The sequence below is a fragment of the Babylonia areolata genome, chromosome 24 (assembly GCF_041734735.1).
Source record: "Babylonia areolata isolate BAREFJ2019XMU chromosome 24, ASM4173473v1, whole genome shotgun sequence".
NCBI classification, from domain to species: domain Eukaryota; kingdom Metazoa; phylum Mollusca; class Gastropoda; order Neogastropoda; family Buccinidae; genus Babylonia; species Babylonia areolata.
Window position 1 is genome coordinate 35205052 of NC_134899.1, and position 19266 is coordinate 35224317.

General features: G+C 41.3%; 1 protein-coding gene across 3 annotated transcripts in view; it reads right to left on the reverse strand.

Annotated features, from left to right (window-relative positions):
- Positions 1-261: 261 nt before the first annotated feature.
- The window catches only part of LOC143298797 (uncharacterized), a 38840-nt gene continuing 19835 nt past the window's right edge, over positions 262-19266 (reverse strand). For 2 of the 3 annotated variants that reach the window (XM_076611765.1, XM_076611763.1), the window contains 17 exons: positions 18977-19091; positions 18136-18255; positions 17456-17653; positions 16393-16569; positions 15075-15337; positions 13501-13660; positions 12748-12946; positions 12101-12166; positions 10856-10968; positions 8699-8857; positions 7406-7498; positions 6057-6230; positions 5093-5268; positions 4191-4318; positions 2959-3120; positions 2116-2226; positions 262-1012 (listed from right to left, as the gene is read on the reverse strand). In XM_076611765.1, coding sequence (XP_076467880.1) covers positions 927-1012; positions 2116-2226; positions 2959-3120; positions 4191-4318; positions 5093-5268; positions 6057-6230; positions 7406-7498; positions 8699-8857; positions 10856-10968; positions 12101-12166; positions 12748-12946; positions 13501-13660; positions 15075-15337; positions 16393-16569; positions 17456-17653; positions 18136-18255; positions 18977-19091 — 2500 coding nt within the window. In that variant the 3' untranslated portion in view covers positions 262-926. The remainder of the gene's footprint in view (positions 1013-2115; positions 2227-2958; positions 3121-4190; positions 4319-5092; positions 5269-6056; positions 6231-7405; positions 7499-8698; positions 8858-10855; positions 10969-12100; positions 12167-12747; positions 12947-13500; positions 13661-15074; positions 15338-16392; positions 16570-17455; positions 17654-18135; positions 18256-18976; positions 19092-19266) is intronic. The other variant, XM_076611764.1, reaches the window with a different exon arrangement.

A 19266-nucleotide genomic window follows, 5' to 3' on the forward strand; every position in this document is an offset into this window, starting at 1 on the left:
GTAAATCATGAGTGATGAATAGCTCATAACGGCTGACACAACCATAAACACAAAAAAACACAAACAAAAAAAGAAGAAAAATGTACCATAAAAGTGATGATGATTTCATTTTGTAAACCCAAACCTATCAGTTGTCTCCTGATGATATGAAAATGATTATCAAAAAAAAAAAAAAAAAAAAAGTTTTGGTTATTCTTCACATGGTATCCTTATGATAAGAGCAAATGCCCAAGAGATTATGTGATTTGTAACAACAACAACAACACACACACACAAACATACACTCTCTCTCACACACACACACACATTCACTTGCATTATTTGTCCTGTATAATAAATGTGGACGGAATATATCTAACAACTCCTTCCTTTCTCCTACACAACAAGGGCAATGACACTAACAGCTGTCACAAAATCCAGCATTTTCATTTCTTTCTTCTTCTTCTTCTTTTTTTTTTTTGTCATTCTAAGATACCACAGCAGCACAAGCTTTCACCATATTTTCCTTTTACTCTTTTTTCCTTGCCATCTAACTTAACCTACTAGTCCGTCAATTCTAAACCATCCAAGAATATGTAAAACAAATTCTAGCATTTGCATCATCCACAGTATTCATTAGGAAGACCACAGTAGGCAGGGTTGTTGTTTTTTTCTACTATACTTTTGAAGGATTTTTTTTTTTTAATCAATCAGCTACATCAAAATAAAACTTTTAAAATCTTTTAAGAGAGATTTTGTATTTCTCAGGATGGATTTTCTTTCCTGTGTATACTTGTCGTCATTCCTTCCTTGCCCACCCCAACAAACACAGCGTCTCCACAGTGCAGAGAGTCTGAGAAATCCTCTATCTCCTTGCAGTCTCCGGCAGGAACTCTTCGCTACTCTCCTCCTCCTCCTCCTTCTCCTCCACAGGTGCCGTGATGCTGTCACCTGCGGTTGCTGGACAGGTGTCGCTCGTTCTTCCTCACCACTTCCAGCTTCTGTCCTTGGGCCGAGATCAGCTGCGCCATTTCTGAAAGCACAGGTCATGCTCCTTCCTTTGAAATCGAGACACATGTGTGATGTGCGTCTGTTTAAACGAACCCCAGTATTAACAGAAGTTTAAAACTGAGAATTTTAAAACCAAGGCTCATGTGTGATATGCGTCTATTCAAACAAACCCCAGTTAATAAAGAAGTTCAAAGTTAAGAATTCTAAAATCAAGGCTCATGTGTGATGCACATCTGATTCAACAAACTCCATTATTCTGGAAATCTGGAATGTAAAATGAAAGGGAATAGTTAAATCAATAACACAAAAAAAAAAGAAAAAAGAAAAAAAAAGTAACTGCATAAAAGATGACAATATCAACTGAACATTGTTGTCACTAAACTTGATCTTTAAACTTTCACCCCTTTTTAATTCTTTTTTGTTGTTGTTGAGAGTTTCTGTTCTGGCCTTAAACAATCACAATACCAGGTTTGATTTAAAATGGGATGAAAACGAAAGCTCTATATCACATCTGCTTTTGTTTTTCCCCTTATGGCATGTTGTGACCTTGAACTCCTAACCCTGATATTGACTCTCCATAAGTGCCAAATTTAATCTCACTATGACCAATCATGTATCAATTCTGCTGAAAACTGGATGTGAGATATATGTTATACTGTGCAGGAGAGAGGGACGGTCAAGAGCAGGTGACGGCAAAAATTCTTTGTTTACATGCAAGTCAATAAATGATAAAGAAATATATATATATATATATATATATATATATATATATATATATTTTTTTTTTTTTTTTTTTTTTTTTTTTTTTAATGCATTTTTTTCTCTGTAACTTTTCATTCATTCATTCATATGTAAATAAATAAATACCACACAATTTTTTTGTGATAACTGTCATTGGTTCAATGATAATTGTGTTATTAAATGATCAATCAGTTAATCAATCAATCAATCATTTTTTAAATGGAATTTGTGCCTTTATTTTCTCTCTGTAACTTTCACTGGTTAAAGACCCTACCAATTCAAAAATATCACAACACTGCAAATTTCATGTGCTTGGGAAACAAGATGGATACAGGCACAGCGAACCAAGGGAAAGAACTTCTTCCAAACAGAACAAACAGAGACCTTGGTTCTCATGTTGAAGGTTGCTGCCCATGCGAGTGAGGTTGGAGATCTTTTCTTCCAGCCGTCGACACAGCTCCTGGGTGTCTGGCACCACTGTGATTGCTGTTCCTCCTGAACACACACACACACACACACACACACACACATGCACACCCATACGCATAAACACACAAAGTATACAGGGAAACAAGTAACAGATTAAAATCACAAATATGGATATGAATGTTGTTTAACTCTTTTACTGCCAAGTTTTTGTGTGAAAAATGCTCCCCCAGCACCAAATATTTTAGAAACAAACAAATAAACAAAAAAACTCATGCACTTATCTATCAAATAATATGAGTGTCTTAATGTTTCTAGCAATCTGACACTTATGAAAAAGCAAGGAAAAGAGAGGAGGAAGGAAAAGAGAAAGAGAGGAGAAGGGAGAAAAGAGAGGAAGACAGGTCCATTTTCCCTCTGGGACAGTGACAAAACAAAACTCCCCACTATACCGCTTTACTCCACTGCTAAATCAAAAGCATTCACCCAGGCCTGTGAAAACATAGCCTGCCCCACTATCAAATATAAGGTTTTAAATAAAATAAGATTTAAAAATGAACTGGCTGAGAAAAAACACAACAAAAAACACTTACTTTTCATCAACCATTAATAAAAGATTTCACTTAATTAACGAACATGAAATAAGAAACATATGAAACATGGAAAATTTGCTTACAAATCTGAAATAAAAACATTCCATATTTCTTTACTTACCATCTTCTTAAACTATCTTTACAACTAACCACCCCAACCAAAACAAAAAACTAAAAAATTCACCCCCCATACCCTCCCAAAACTCACCGTTGCCTGTGAGACAGGAGCCAAAAGACGTGGCGGTGAGTTCCGTGATGTCAGACTGGCTGCCATTGGTCAGACAGCTGGACCCCTGAGTGGTGCCGTCCAATGGCCACAGACCCCTCATACCTGCACGGCCGGGCGATGGGGGGGTGGACCTGCTTCCTGCTGGCCAGAGTTAGGGGAAATGTGTTGGTATGAGATGGACTGACAAAGATATCCATGTTAAAAGAAGGGGTGGTTAAATGTCCCAATCCCCTCCTTCGATTTTTTTTTTTTTTTTTTTTTTTTTTTTTCTAACCCTCCCCAACCTAGAGTCAGGTAACCATTGGGTGTAGTAATGAAGACTGGAGAAAAGTGCCTTTTCCCCCAAGGTAACAACACCATGCTGAAACCAGGCCTCCAACCCTGATCACTTGGTGATCACTGGTTTCTTTCTTCCTAAGCCAGTATGCAATAGATCACTTTCTTTTCCTTAAATAATGATAGCTGCTTTTGTATTTGTATTTGTATTTCTTTTCATCACAACAGATTTCTCTGTGTGAAATTCGGGCTGCTCTCCCCAGGGAGAGCGTGTCGCTACACTACAGCTCCACCCCATGTTTTTTGTACTTTTTCCTGCGTGCAGTTTTATTTGTTTTTTCTATCAAAGTATATTTTTCTACAAAATTTTGCCAGAACAACCCTTTTGTTGCCCGTGGGTTCTTTTACGTCTGCTAAGTGCATGGTGCACATGGGACCTCGATTTATCATCTCATCCGAAAACTAAAATCACCAACAGACAAGTAAACAATAACATAAAAAAAGCTGCTTCCCATTTACTTGCAGAGAATGGTGCAGCGGTCAAGTGGTTGCAGCATCTGACTTTCAAACTGAGGGTCCTGGGTTTGAATCCAGGTCATTGCACCTGGTGAGTTTTAGGGTGAAGACTTTGCGGGTGGTGGGGGGGGGGGGACATCCCATGTCAACAGATGAGCAGTTCTGATAGTGTGTGAGCCCTCTCCATGTTTATGTGCATGGAAAAGATTATAAGCACACATAAAAGACACCCAAACCTCAAGTCAGCATTCAGCAAGCCACTGAAACAAAAAGGTACCCATCATGTGCAGCAGCCCTGAAAACAGGGTATGGCTGCCTATATGGAAGATAAAAACAGCCATGGACATAAATCCCATGTATACATATATGCAAATGTGGGAGTAGCAGCAGCCCACAAACGCAAATGAAGAAGAAATTACCTGCAGAAAATCCAGAGATGTCATCAGATCGAGGAGGAAAAGACATGGCCAGTGACCCGTCTCCATCCGTCATCATGGACGGTGGACTCAGCCGACTCTTCTCCATGGAATTACTTCTTGACCTTCGTCTGTCAGGAATCACACAACTTGGGGAGATAAAAAGCAACCATGATCAAAGCTTTCGTCGTCTGTCAGGAACCACACAGCTTTGGGAGTTAACAAGCAAAGATGGTCAAAGCTTTCGTCATCTGTCAGGAACCACACAGCTTTGGGAGTTAACAAGCAAAGATGGTCAAAGCTTTCTTCATCTGTCAGGAATCACAAACCTTTGGGAGTTAAAAAAAAAAAAAAAAAAAAAACCAATCAAACCTTTTTTGTTTGTTGTTATTTCTTTCTCTTTTCTCAAAAGTTTATATATCATTATATTACTTGATACACAGAGGTCAACACTGATGATCTTGACCGTCAAGTTTACAAAAGGAACATCACATTCAATAAATCAATCATTTAAAAAACATATTAAAAAAATCAGAGTCAAACATTGTTAAGACCCAATCACCATAAACTAAGGTCTGCTCTGAACCCACCCACTGGATAAATAACCAGAATGTTGCAATAGTTTTTCACCTTGTGAACGTTTGGCTTGGTTAAGGTCAAAGATGGATTATGCAGAATGATGTTCTACATCCTCGTGTGTGTGAAGGTATGTGGGTCTATTAGTCAATTTCAGGCATTATGCCATACTTAAGGTAAATGGGAAAAGAAAAAAAAAAAGCAACTTAAAAGGCACAGACACTGAAATGACTTTAACACACAAATACATACACATGCACAGACATTTATATAAATTAAACACACACACACACACACACACACACACGTTTGTTCGACCAACACCACACCTGGAAGACTTGCTCTTCAAGGGAGAGGACTGAGTCCCAGCTCTGGGGGAGTCGCGGGTGTGCTGCTGCTGCTGCTGGTTCATCTCCCTTTGACCGTGGATGAGCTGCCTCATCTCCCCGAGCAGGGCATTCAGCTCCTTCCCAGCCTCTGTCTGAACCTCATGGATCTCCTGGGTCTGTTGAAAAGACAAGGCAACTGTTGTTGTTGTCTTACCTCAGGAGTTTGTGCCGTGTCTGCGCTCATGTCATGTATCCACGTACATACATATATATATATATATATATATATAGAGAGAGAGAGAGAGAGAGAGAGAGAGAGAGAGAGAGAGAGAGAGAGAGAGAGACACACACACACACACACACACACACACACACACACATGCACACACACACACTGGACCTGAATCCTCTATATGATTTATTTTGAACACACATTTATCAGGCAATGGGAAATGTATTAATTACACATAGATATTTCAGAAAGAAAAAAAGGTTTCATTTGATAATACATTACATTCTCGCTTTTCTGTTCTTCATCTGTATGTCTGTCTGTCTCCTTTTTTTCTCATTCAAAGCACACACACACACACACACACACACACACAAACACACACACAAAATTCATCCACACTCCCCACATGCACATACACAGACACCAACACACCTTACCTTGGGCATGGAAAACCCTTCCCACATACCGTTCCCCCTTACCTTGGGCATGGAAAACCCTTTCTACATACCCGTTCCTCCTTGGGCATGGAAAACCCTTCCTTCATACCTGTTCCCCCTTACCGTGGGCATGGAAAACCCTTTCTACATACCCGTTCCCCCTTACCTTGGGCATGGAAAACCCTTCCTACATACCCGTTCCCCCTTACCGTGGGCATGGAAAACCCTTTCTACATACCCGTTCCCCCTTACCTTGGGCATGGAAAACCCTTCCTACATACCCGTTCCCCCTTACCTTTGGCATGGAAAACCCTTTCTTCTGCACCTTGTTGGATCTGGGTGTCAGGGTCGAGCTGTTCCTGTTCTGCTCTGCCGTCCCCTTCTCCTCCTTGCTCTCTCTACCTGTGTTGTCCTTGACCGGAACCCATGACACCTTGGGCGACTTGTTCAGACACATCTGGGTGGCTTCCTGCAAGGGCCCACATAACAATTAGTGTGTGTGTGTGTGTGTGTGTGTGTGTGTGTGTGTGAGTGTGAGTGTGCAACAGTTTGGGGGGAAAGTGACATCATGGTCAAGTCGCTTATCTGCCGATACAGTGGCCGTGTTTGAATGCTGATCTCATCCTTTCTCTCGTTTGACTGGAAAATCAAAATGAGCATGTAGTCATCTGGATGAGATGGAAAACCAAGGTCCAATAAGCGGCATGAACTTGGCGCAGTAAAAGAGAACCCATAGTAACAACGATGTGTCCTCTGGAAAAATTCTTTAGAAAAAATCCACTCTGACAGGGACACAAGTGCGTGTGTGTGTGTGTGTGTGTGTGTGTGTGTAAATATATATATATACTCCCTTGAAATACGCCCTCCCAGGCTCCAAACAAGAACATCACCACAAGATATACACAGCATCCGCGGATTACTTTCAATTAAATCCTACATTCAGACAGTGACATGTTAAGAGAGTTCGCCCTCTTATGTTCTCAACAAGAAGAACAATGGAAAATGTTGACGTTTCAGTTTCAGTTTCACTTTCAAGGTCTTCAACTGTGTGAATCAATCCATAGGTGTTACACTACATCTGCTTAAAAATGGCTAAAAAAATAAAGGAAAGAAAGGAGGGGTGGGGAAGCACATGCCTAATCTGCACTTGACCCAATAAGCTGGTCTGGCCTTAAGACAGTCAAACATTATTCGTCTTCTTCTTTCCATCACACAACCAACATCAACATCAATGCACGCTGGGTATTTCTGTGTCTCCTGAACACACCAAACACTGACAAGAATTTCAGGATATTTAGCGTGCCTATTTGATCGTCTGTGTGCATATACACACGAAGGGGCTTAGGCACCAACAGGTCTCCACATTCATCATACTGACCCAGGAAATCAGAAAAAAATGTCCACCCTTTACCCACCAGGTGCTGTACCCAAGACCCTCAAATTGCAAGTCCAATGCTTTAATTATTCAGCTATTGCGCCCGTCAGACGAAAAAAAAAAAAAAAACCACCATAAAACCAACATACATAAATAAACAAATAAACGATTAAGTAAATAAATTAATAAATAAATAAATAAACAAATAAACACAGACAAAATGACAAAGGGGAGCACGGATGCCAGGACAACAGCAGGGGGTCCCCTACCTTCAGGTCCAGCTGATGACGGAGCTTGAGGGTGGCCACCTCCTGGTCAAACTGCTCCAGCTGGGCCTGGGTGGAGGCTGACTTCAGGGCCTCCTGCTGGACAGAAAGGTGTGTTGTGTTGTGTTGGGTTGTGTTGTGTTGTGTTGTGTTGTGTTGCATTGCCGTGTGGTGTGGTGTGGTGTGGTGTGGTGTTGAACTGTACTGTACTGTACTGTACTCTACTGTACTGTGCTGCACTGTACTGTTTTGTATTGTATCACGCTGCATTGCATTGTTTGTATGGTACTGTGTTGTACTGTGTTGTATTGTATTGTATCGTATTGTATTTTATTGTATTGTCCTTTCCCTGTCTTCACCATGACTTTCTGGCTGATGCATATAAACAACTATTGTTCAACAGCTGTCAAACCAAACTGATGCAAATGGAAAAAAAATTACCACATGCTTGAGCATGATATGAGCTGCCAGCTTTTGTTTCTTCAGTTGCTTATGTGGACATGTGTTACATGCCTTGTGAACAAAGACTGTTTCAAACTAACATAAACAACAATCACTCTGGACAAGTATGCACAAAAGTGTACGTAAGCCTCAAAGTGCCAGACCTCCAGGCACAACATGTATGACATGCTTTGTGAGTAAAGATTGTCTCAAAAAAACATACACAACAATCACTCTGGACAAGGATAAGCACACGTGTATGTGAGCCTCAAAGTGCCAGATGTGAGTAAAGATTGTCTCAAACCAACATACACAACAATCACTCTGGACAAGTATAAGCACACATGTATGTGAGCCTCAAAGAGCCAGACGCGAGTAAAGATTGTTTCACACCAATATTCAGACAACAATCACTCTGGACAAGAATAAGCACACATGTATGTGAGCCTCAAAGAGTCAGATGCGAGTAAAGATTGTCTCAAACCAACAAACACAACAATCACTCTGGACAAGTATAAGCACACATGTATGTGAGCCTCAAAGAGTCAGATGCGAGTAAAGATTGTCTCAAACCAACAAACACAACAATCACTCTGGACAAGTATAAGCACACATGTACGTGAGCCTTAAAGTGCCATGTGTAACTAAAGATTGTTTCCCACTAATATACACACAACACAATCACTCTGGACAAGTATAAGTACACACGTGTGTCAAGTGAAAGTGAAGTGCCAGACCTTCTCCACGCACATGCTTTGTGAGTAAAGATTGTTTCAAACCAACATTTACACAACAATTACTCTGGACAAGTAAGCACAAGTGTGTGTGTGTGAGCCTAAGACTGAAGCGCCAGACCTTCTCCAGGCAATCCTCCAGCTCCTTGCCGCGTTTCTGCAGCCTGGCGTTGAGGGCCTGGCTGGCCTCCAGCTCCTCCGTCAGCTGTGTGGTGTGCAGGAGGGACCGGGCCAGGGAGGCCTTCAGGCTGTCTTTGTCTCGCTCCACCATCAGCTTCTCCTGTCACACACACACACACACACACACACACGCACACATGATGATGATGATGATGATATGAGTACTTATGTAGCGCCTATCCTCTGTTGGAGACCAAGCTCTAAGGGCTTTACAAACACAGGGTCATTAATTTGCACAACATGATGCCCACCCTGGTAAAGTCGAATGACGGCTATCATTGCCGGGCGCTCATCATTTTATTTCCTCTCTCTCTCTCTCTCTCTCTCTCTCTCTCTCTCACACACACACACACACATACACATTCACAAGAACACACACAAACATTCACACACACACGCATACATACACTCACACATACACAAACAAATACATAAAGACACACACATACACAAACACTCGTACACACACACACACACACACACACATTTACACACACATACATACACACAGACACACATGCATGCACACATACTCACACACATAAACACACACACACACACACACACACACACACAGAGTTACAGCACATTTCAGTTTCAATTTCTCAAGGAGGAATATATATATATATATATATATATATATATATATATATATATATATATATATATATATATATATATATATATATATATATATATATTTGTGTAGTTATCAGAGTTGATTTCTTCTACATAATTTTGCAAGTGGACAACCCTTCTGTTGCTGTGGGTTCTCTTTCAGTGTGCCAAGTGCACACTATAGCGGTTTCGACGATTAAATTTTTTCAACATTTTTCTCATAGGGTTGCATAAAAATCGCAGCTACACCAGGCATTGCAAACATGTCATGGGTCGAATGGAAAGTTTCTTCATGCGATCCTGTAACAACACACTCCACAGTGAGCCAGCGAGTTCAGGACCCCGCACAACAAGCTAATCTGCATATGGATTGAAAACAGCGTCGCAGGCGATACAAGTGGAAATTTTTTGAGCAAACTAGATCACGAGAGAGGCTTTTACTGCTGCTGAAGTGACTGAAATGCTTCAAACTGAAGGTTTTGACAGTGACGAGGATGATGAAGACGTTGAATAAAGTATCTGCAGTGAAGAAAGCAACCAGCAAGAAGGTACTGAAAGTGACTCAGCTTCTGACAGCAGTGAAAAGGGAGTGGGGTGGGTGTTCACACAACGTGAGAAGAGGGGTCCGTTGGTCAAGTAATGTGAGTTTCATTCATTTACTTTATGTTTAGTATTTTTTGTGATCTTTTTTCCTAACACTAACAAATGGGTCGATTGTTGGGAAAAACAAGGGAGAGAACTAATCGTCTGCAGTGAGTTAACAATTCTGCCAACTTTCCCCGCAGCATGCTCATGCTCACACACAGGTACAGGTCAACTTTCTAGACCTGCTAGGGGTCTAGCTCTTTTGCATCTATGTGGCTGGGTAAGTTGTGTGATAGTGATGTCTAACTATGACCATTAACATCAGTGGAGGCATGCTGATGTCCTGACTGGGTAAAACCTGTAATATCTTACGCATAGGAACAAGTGAACATGAGAACTACTGTCCATGAATGCAGAAGTAGTTAAAAGATAAATGAATGAATAAATAAACAAACAAATAGATAAATAAACAGAATAAACAAATAAAAAAAAGAAGAGAAAAGGTACAACAAATCTGAAAAAAAAAAACAATATGAAAGAAAAGAAAAGAAAATAACATCAGATCAGATAAAATAAACAACCAACAAAAAACAACCTAAGATAAAGCAAGGTCAGATGGAAAGGAGACAAAAACATAGGAATTAAACAGATAAATTTCTTCTTCACCATTCCTTGAAGTTAGTCCTGAAAACCCACTTGTTTTAGTGTGGTTTTTGTATTTTGTATTGTGTTTTGTTTGGATTTTGTTTTGTTCTGTTTTGGTTTGTGGTCGAGGTACATACCGGCCTGAGACCACCTCAACCACAGACCAAAACAAGACAAAACAAAGCAAAACGAGACAAAAAAAAAACAACCTACAAGAACCAAGAAAACTCAGGCAAGAAAGCCAACCGACCTTGGTGACGGTCTCAATCTTCTCCTCCAGGCGACGTGCCTTGGATCGCAGGTTGTCCACCTCACTCCTCTTGGCCGTGATCTCCTTCTGGATCTGGTCGGCCACTTTGACTGCTGCAGTCACACAGGGTCACCGTTTGGCAACATTCTGATAGGGGGGTGGTGGTGTTGTGGCATGATGTGGCATGACGTGTTGTTTTGATGCATTGTGTTGTGTTGTGCTGCTTTGCGCTGTGTATACTGCGTGCTGAACTGTGCTAATTTGGGTGTGTTATGTTGTTGTGCCATTTGTATTGCTTCATATGGTGTTGAGTTGTGTCGTACTCTGCTCAGCATAATTATGTATGTGCATGTGCGAGGTGGTGGGAGGAGTGGAGGTGGTGGGGGTATGCGGGGAAGGGTCAAGTTGTTATGTCACTTCCTTGTCACAAGAGAAGTTTTCCTGTTTGAAATTTGGACAATTTTCTTTTGCAAAGGTGCTTTGCCACAGTGCAATTCTACTCTTCTTATGTTTTCGTTTCCATATTTCTGTGTTTGTGTTTCTCTTTGCATGTGTAACAGAATTTCTAACCTGAAGCACAAGCACACGTGCACACGCACATGCCTTATGTATTTCAATGAGTGTGAGTGCGTGTGTGCAAGAGTTGGCATGCACATCTGGTGAAGGCAATCAAACTTATTCATCCAGTCACTCACCTTTGTGTAAAAAAAAACAAAAACAAAAAATCATCAGACAAGAGAGATCAATCTCCATCATCATACCTGTCCATATATCATTAGCACAGCTTGCAAAATCATGTAAATCCACTGACTGGGATCATTGTCTTTGATGGGCAAAGTTTTCAACACCTGTTTTGCAAATATTAATCAAGAAGAATGAAGTCTCCCACCTGAAGTATGCTCATTTAAATACTATTTTTATAATCAAGACACATCAGACAAACCATTCAGAGTGTTTACATTCACTGGACCAAACCAAAATGAATGATGTCAGTGGACGTTTTATAGGCATTGTGGCAACACTTCCTGTAGGACATCAGCCTGCGTTTTCTAGGCACTGAACAGCTTAATAAACATAACTTGTCTTGATATGCTCCACAGCTGATTACCATTAGAACAGCATAAACTAAGAACTGATTTATATCAATAAAAATGTTTTGAGAATCAGTTACCTGATGTAAATGGACAATGTTAAGAACTGTCACGATGATTTATTCTTTTCAAAACTTGTTCAGCAGTTCCTTACCTTTACAGTCAACCATGTCTTTGCTCTTCAGTGCTTTGTGTGTGAGCTTGAATTCTTTCTCAGACTCTGAAAAGAAACAAAGTACACACACAGTGAAATCCAATCTAACACATTTCACCAGTAAGTCAAATAACTCTAACATTTTACTGAGTGGGTGGCGAATGTATGAAAGCAGTCAGAAGCTGAAAATTATAAATTGTGCTATATTCCTTTAATTGTTTGGTGCCCAAGAATCTGGGATATTTGGTTTTATATTTGATGACAAATGATCAAAGGGACTGGGACTACTTCACAAAGCTGTACTCCGTGCTTCCTCTCAACACACACACACATACACAAACATACACACACATGCACAGACACACGCACACACACACACACACACATACACAAACACACACACAAACATGTACACACATACAAATCTATGCTGCATGTACATACACATACCCACACCTACACACCTTATATTACTTAGAGTGGAAAGAAGTAAATCTGAACATTGCAACTAGTTACTACACTCACACACAAATGCTGACACAAACACACACACACACACACACACACACACACACACACATCCAACTCCCCACTCCACACGCACACACACACACACACACACACACACACACACACAACTCCCACACCTTTCAGCCTCTTGTGGACCTTGTCCAGCTCCTTGGCGTGGGAGGTCTTGATGCGGGTCATGTCTCGCTTCAGCTGGTCCTTGGTCTGGGTGAGGCGCGACACCTCCCCGCGACTGTCCTTCAGCTCCCCGAACAGCCCGTCCTTCTCCTGCTGCACCAGGGACAGCTCCTGGGACTTCACCCCCAGCTCCTCCACCAGCTGTGGGGTTTGTAGGGCACGCACACATGCACACACGCCAGGCATCGTTTGACATTGGACACTGTTGCTTGACAAATCCAGCTGACCATCACCAGGGGCCTTATTGGGACTGCCCAGCTTAGTGAATATTCAACATCATTCAACATAAACTGAGTGATAATTTCTTGGTCTCTCTCAGGCTTTGGTATGACCAGCTTTAATTTTAATTTTCAGTTCATCATCTACATATCTGACTTTTCACATTCATTATCAATTGTTTCCCTAGTAAAATTAGTGACTTCTCTTTTACGGAGTCCATTTAAGTAATTTCCTTTGACTGAGCTTAAATATTCATTTAAAATATTTAGTTATTTGATTTAACTTTGACTCCACTCTCCTTTTACAAGGTTTCCACCAAACTCACTATTCAATCCACCCCCTCTCCTACCTTTTAAACAACAACATCCCAATGCGACAATCAATACTTTAACAAAAATAACATGTCCACAATCTTACATACAGTATATGTGACAGGCCCTTAAAACAAAATTCAACACCACTCTGTGCTCTCCCACCTTCACTCGCTCATCCTCCAGGTCTCTGATGCGTTTCTCCCTCAGCTTCATCTTCTTGCTGGTGGCCTCCTGTGATGCTTTCATCTCTTCCAGCGCCGCTGTCTTGCTCTCCACCAGCTGCGTCAGGCGCTCTCTCTCCTCCCGCATGTTGTCGCTGGCCCTGCAGAGAGGAGGAGGAACGAGAAGACTGTGCTTTATTGGATCGTGCACTTTGATGTCAATGTGCTGCTGCCAAGTGGCGAGTATACAGGTTCTCTTCTTTTTCAATTAACCTCTCTCTCTAATATATAGATATATAAACAAATAAATATAGATAGATAGACAGATAGATAGACTGACAGATACATAGATAGTTACATAGATAGATAGATAGACAGATACATAGATACATACATAGATAGATATAACATGTCCTAACTAATAACTGTTGTTTATCCTGCTCAGGGTTTGGTCCGTATGAATGTGCGCTAAAACATGTGTAAGACATACAACAACAATAAAATACCCAAAAAAGCCAGAAAATTGGGTGCTGCATAGAAGGGGAATAATACACTAAGGGGAAGGCTACTTTCAGTTTCTCCACTTTAGGCGGACTGGTAAAGTTTGCACAGGACAGGAGTCAGACCCTTGTGTCAAAGTCTTTGCTTGTGGGACATGGTATAGTTTTGAGATGCTCCCCTCTGGTCGACGGTACAGAAGTTTAAGGACGTAAAAACCAATTGCTTCGCCAATAGCTTTTTCCCCAAAGCAGTCAATGCCCTGTCTCTCGAACAAACCCAGTATGATAAATAGAATTGTGCAATCAGCAACCATCTACCTGAAGATCTAGTCATCAGCCCCATCCACATGTATATGCGGCTTCTCTTCAAACGTGTCTGTGTGTGTGTGTGTGTGTGTGTGTGTGTGTGTGTGTGCGTGCGTGCGTGCGTGCGTGCGTATGCGTGCGTGTGTGTGTGTGTGTGTGTGTGTGTGTGTGTGTGTGTGCAGTGCATGCATGTGTGAGTATGCACAAGTTTTATTGTATGCACTTGTATGCATCCTAATTTCTACTGTATCTGTGTTTGTGTATGATTTTCGATTTATGTTCGTACGTTGTTATGTACTACCCCCCCCCACCCCCAATATTCCTTGTGACCCCGACACACTTGGTAGTAAAGACATATTCCATTCTATTCTATTCTAAAATGAATAATCAAAGTAAAATCATAGCAAAACTAATTTAACTCATTCTACCCCACAGCTACATGCCTGTCAACTCCCCTGGACCAGCACTACATGAGACTACTGCAGAAAAAACAGGGTGCTTCACTAAAACAGTGAAAATTAACGGAGAATTGTTGATTCAATCGGTCAAACAAAGCTTTGTTTCCATGCTTCCGCAATCCGTAAACTATTTAATTTTGATTGCCAGCTGTATTAAGCAAGAATGAACAATTTTTTTTAAATGTGTCGGTGCCAGAATACTCATACTTGGTCCACAGGGGGAAGTAATCATGCAACGAGTTAACTCGCACCTGGAGTAGAATGAGTTAAAAGAAAAAAAAAAACAACCCCAAAACAGCATGGACACTGACCGTGTGTTGACCTCCATCAGCTGAGAGATGCTGGACGACTGCTGCCGCACGGTGGACAGCACCTTCTCCTTCTCCTCCAGCTGCAGCGTGGCGCGCTCCACCGCGCTCCTCAGGGTCACCACCTCCTCCGTCTTCTCTTCCGCCGAGCGCCGGTAGTACTCGCACTCCTGCCGCAGGCGCTCGCAGGTCCCGCGCTCCTCCTCCGCCTGCCGGAGGGCGTGCTCTTTGTCCGACCTGGCGTTGCCCGTTTGAGACTGGGCACCCTGTGGGGGTGAATAACTTTGGGGGTAAGAGAGGTGACGGGCGCAGCAGCCAAGTAGTTAAAGCACTGGGCTTTTGGTGATTTTTCTAATTAAAATCTGACGGTCCAGGGTTTGAATCCTGGTCATGTGCATGGTGGGTTGTGGGTGAGGATGTTGTTTTTATTTTACAATCTCCCTGGTCAAGAGATGTTCAGAACTGCTAGTGCTTGAACTGCCAACAGATGTGCAGAACTGCTAGTGCTTGAACCATCAACAAATGTTCAGAACTGCTGGTGCTTGAATCATCAACAGATGTTCAGAACTGCTAGTGCTTGAACCATCAACAGATGTGCAGAACTGCTAGTGCTTGAATCATCAACAGATGTGCAGAACTGCTAGTCAGCATTTGGTGGGCTATGAAAAGAACATGTACACCCTTGAAAATGCACTATGGGTATGTACACGCTGGGTTAAAAACAAGTATGTACATAAAAGCCCTTTTTGTACATGCCAGTGAGTGTGACAGTTGTAGCCCATGAATAGATAAAAAAAAAAAAAGAACAAAAAAAGAGGTTCAGAGATCAGAAACAGTACCACCTGTGTTCCTCTTATATTTTTTCATCAATTTATCCTTGTTCATATGCAAGTGCATGTGCATGTGCATGTACTTGTGTGTGTGTGTGTGTGTGTGTGTGTGTGTGTGTGTGTGTGTGTGTGTGTGTGTGTTTGTGAGTGAGTGTGAAAAGCATGTGGGTCCATATATGCCACACCACATCTGCTGTCAAATCCATATATGCTACTTCTTACATACTTCTTAAAGGGAGCAGATGGCTTTCCCATAAACCAAACATGGTGATCAGGCCTTGAGGCCTTTACACTATACATTTATAACTTACACTAATCAACTGACCAGGTCCTCACGCTAAATTTAAAAAAAAAAAAAAAAAAAAAAAAAAAATGTTGCCCAAACTTCTCTTTCCTTTACCAATCAATATCCCCTCTGCATGTATTTGCTGCCAAGGAGAACACAAAGCTGCCCTCACCAAAAGTCCAACTTGAGGTAAAGCGTCACTCACCTGCAAGTCCAACTTGAGTTCTCCAATCTGTTGCCGTAGAGACTCCACGTCCATGCGCAGCCTCTCGTTCTCCACAGCCAGCTGAGTTTTCTTCTCGTTGGAGGTGGTCAGCTGTGTGGTCAGTGTGTTGATCTGGTCCACGTAGCGGTCACGCTCCTGCTTCTCTGTTGTAGCAACCTGAAATATCCAAAAACAGTCAGTGTAACTGTTGTGACAAATACGTCTACCTGCAAACATGAAAAAATATGTTTTTGCTAATATATTTTTTTAAACAATATACCTCGTATATTTGAAATGACGGGAACAATAGGCAAGTGGTGAAAGCATTGGATTTTCAATTTTATTGGGTTCGAATCCAAGTGGTGTCGCCTGGTGGGTAAAAGGTGGAGACTTTTCCAACCTCCCAGGTCAACAGATGTGCAGACCTGCTCCTGCCTGAACCTCCTCTGTGTGTATATGCATGTGGAAGATCTTATAACAGAGTACAGATAGCTACATGGCAGGAAGGATAAAAACCTTTCAAAGTCCACTTATACACACATGTGAAAGAGGGAAGGGCTCACCATGGCAGAGGAAGAAGAAATATTCAAAATGAAAACTATGATCTATACTGTGAAGAACAGACTTCATCAATAAACAGGTTTTGTGTGTTTATATGCTTCTGTTTCGGTGCAGAGAGAGAGAAAAAGAGAAGAAAAAAAAAAGACTGAGAAAGAAGTGATTTAAAATACCTATTCAGCCACCCATTACAAACAACTTTTTTTCAATTCACATTGAGCGACAAGAGCATTAGTTATGGCAACTGTGGTAGCATCATTAACAGCAGTGGTAGTAGTATTTTTTCTTCTTCTTCATTATGTGGGCTGCGAAACACACATTCACTTGTATACACGAGTGGGCTTTAATGTGTATGACCATTTTACCCCTGCCCTGTATGCAGTCAGAATCCATTTTTTGAGGGGGAGGGGCATGGGGCGGGGCTGTTAGCATTTGACAAGCAACTTTCTGAAAAAAATATACTCACACCTATAACTATAAATAAACCACACCAAACAAAACTCACTCTGTCGTGCATCTGAAGCGAGGCCTCCTGTTTGACCACCTCCAGCATTCTCTCCAGCCGTTCCACTTCCTGCTGCTTGTGGGTGATCTGCCCTTCCTGGGACAGGACCTTCAGACGCAGCTCCTCCTCCCGTTCCCGCTGGCCTCGAACCCGCTCCCGCTCCGTCTCCAGGTCACCCTCCAGGCGAGTCACCAACAACTGGGGAGTGTTGGTGATGTCTGGTCAGTGGCTTGCGGTTGTTGGATGGGTGGTATTGTTTGTTGACGGTCGCATGTTTATCACAGGTGACAATTGTGTGTGGATTACAAATGCAGCTTTGACGTTATCATGTGTTACTGTGTAGAATGTGTGGATTTTGCGTATTTCTGTGTGTGTGTGTGTGTGTGTGTGTGTCTGTCTGTGTTTGTGTCTGTGTGCATGCACTCTTGTGTTTGTGTGCATGCACAAGTGTGAAAATGTCCTGAAGCAAATTTCCAGAACTGTTCCCCTGTATATTTCACATTCCATTTCCATTTGTTCAAGCAGACAGATCAAACCTTTAACTGCATATAAGAAACATCTCATCTTTCTTTTATTCACATTTACTATACTAATTCATATTATTTGTATCTTGTTCATATTTTCATTCACAGTTACTATACTTGCCAATAATGTTTATCACCTGACAAGCTATGGTTTACCTGCAGGTCCTCAGCTTTAGTCTCAGTGGCGGCCTGGTTGCGAAGAGCCTCTGACCTCTCAGCCTTGGCCTGCACCAGCTCTCTCTGTACGTCATCCAGGGACGTCTCCAGTGCCTGTCTCTGAACACAACAGCCAACAGTGATTTGAGCTTATCATGTTTGTCTTTGAACACAACAGTGAACAATGCTTTGAGCTCACAATGCCGGTCTTATATATCTAATAGGCGCGCTGTTATTCAAGGTGCAAGGGTTGAAGGTGAGGAAAAAGTATCGCTTCACAGTCCATAAAATTTGATATGGTATACATATTTTCTGTTATCAGGGTGTCATTCATACAACTCCAACACTGTTTTACTCCCTAAAATTGTGCTTCATGTGGGTTTTTTTGTTGTTGTTGTTTGTTTTGGTTTTTTTTTTGTTTTTTGTTTGTTTGTTTTTTAAAGAAAGAAAAAATATATACATACACATAAAAGTGCACATCAGTACAAGTAAATGTAGGAGTTACAGCTTATGAACGCAGAAATATTTTTTTTAGAAAAAGAAAGTAAGCAAGCACAGAAAAATCAAAAACATGCAACATTAAAAAAAAAAAAAAAAAAAAAAAAAAGAGATGACACACCAGTCAGCCACTACTAACAATGAATTTCAGTTTCAGTTTCAGTTTCAAAGAGGCATAAAATTGTGCAGATCCATATACACTAGTTCAGCTTTAGAAAGTCAATAATATAATACAACACAATACAATCAAAATAAAACGAAACAAAACAAAATGAAATAAAATATAATGACATGAAATAGATTTTTTTTTTTTTTTTTTTTTTTAAAGCTGGGAGATCCTTACCCGCTCTTGCCATCTGCTGTAATCGTCGGTGTAGTCCTGTTTGAGTTGCTTCAGTTTGCTCTCCAGCTCTCCGATCGTCTCGTTCTTCATTCTCCCCTGCTGCTGTTGCTGCTCCCTGGATGGAAGATCCGGAAAAGAGGAAACAATCTATGTACAAATCATGAAGCATGGACAAAATGTTCTGCTCTAGAGAACTTGCACTTTAGTTGATTTTGGTGAAAGAAAAAGCGAGCACATCATCTTCTGATTACAGCATGCAACAAAAGAAAAAAAATAGAAGAATTTATTAT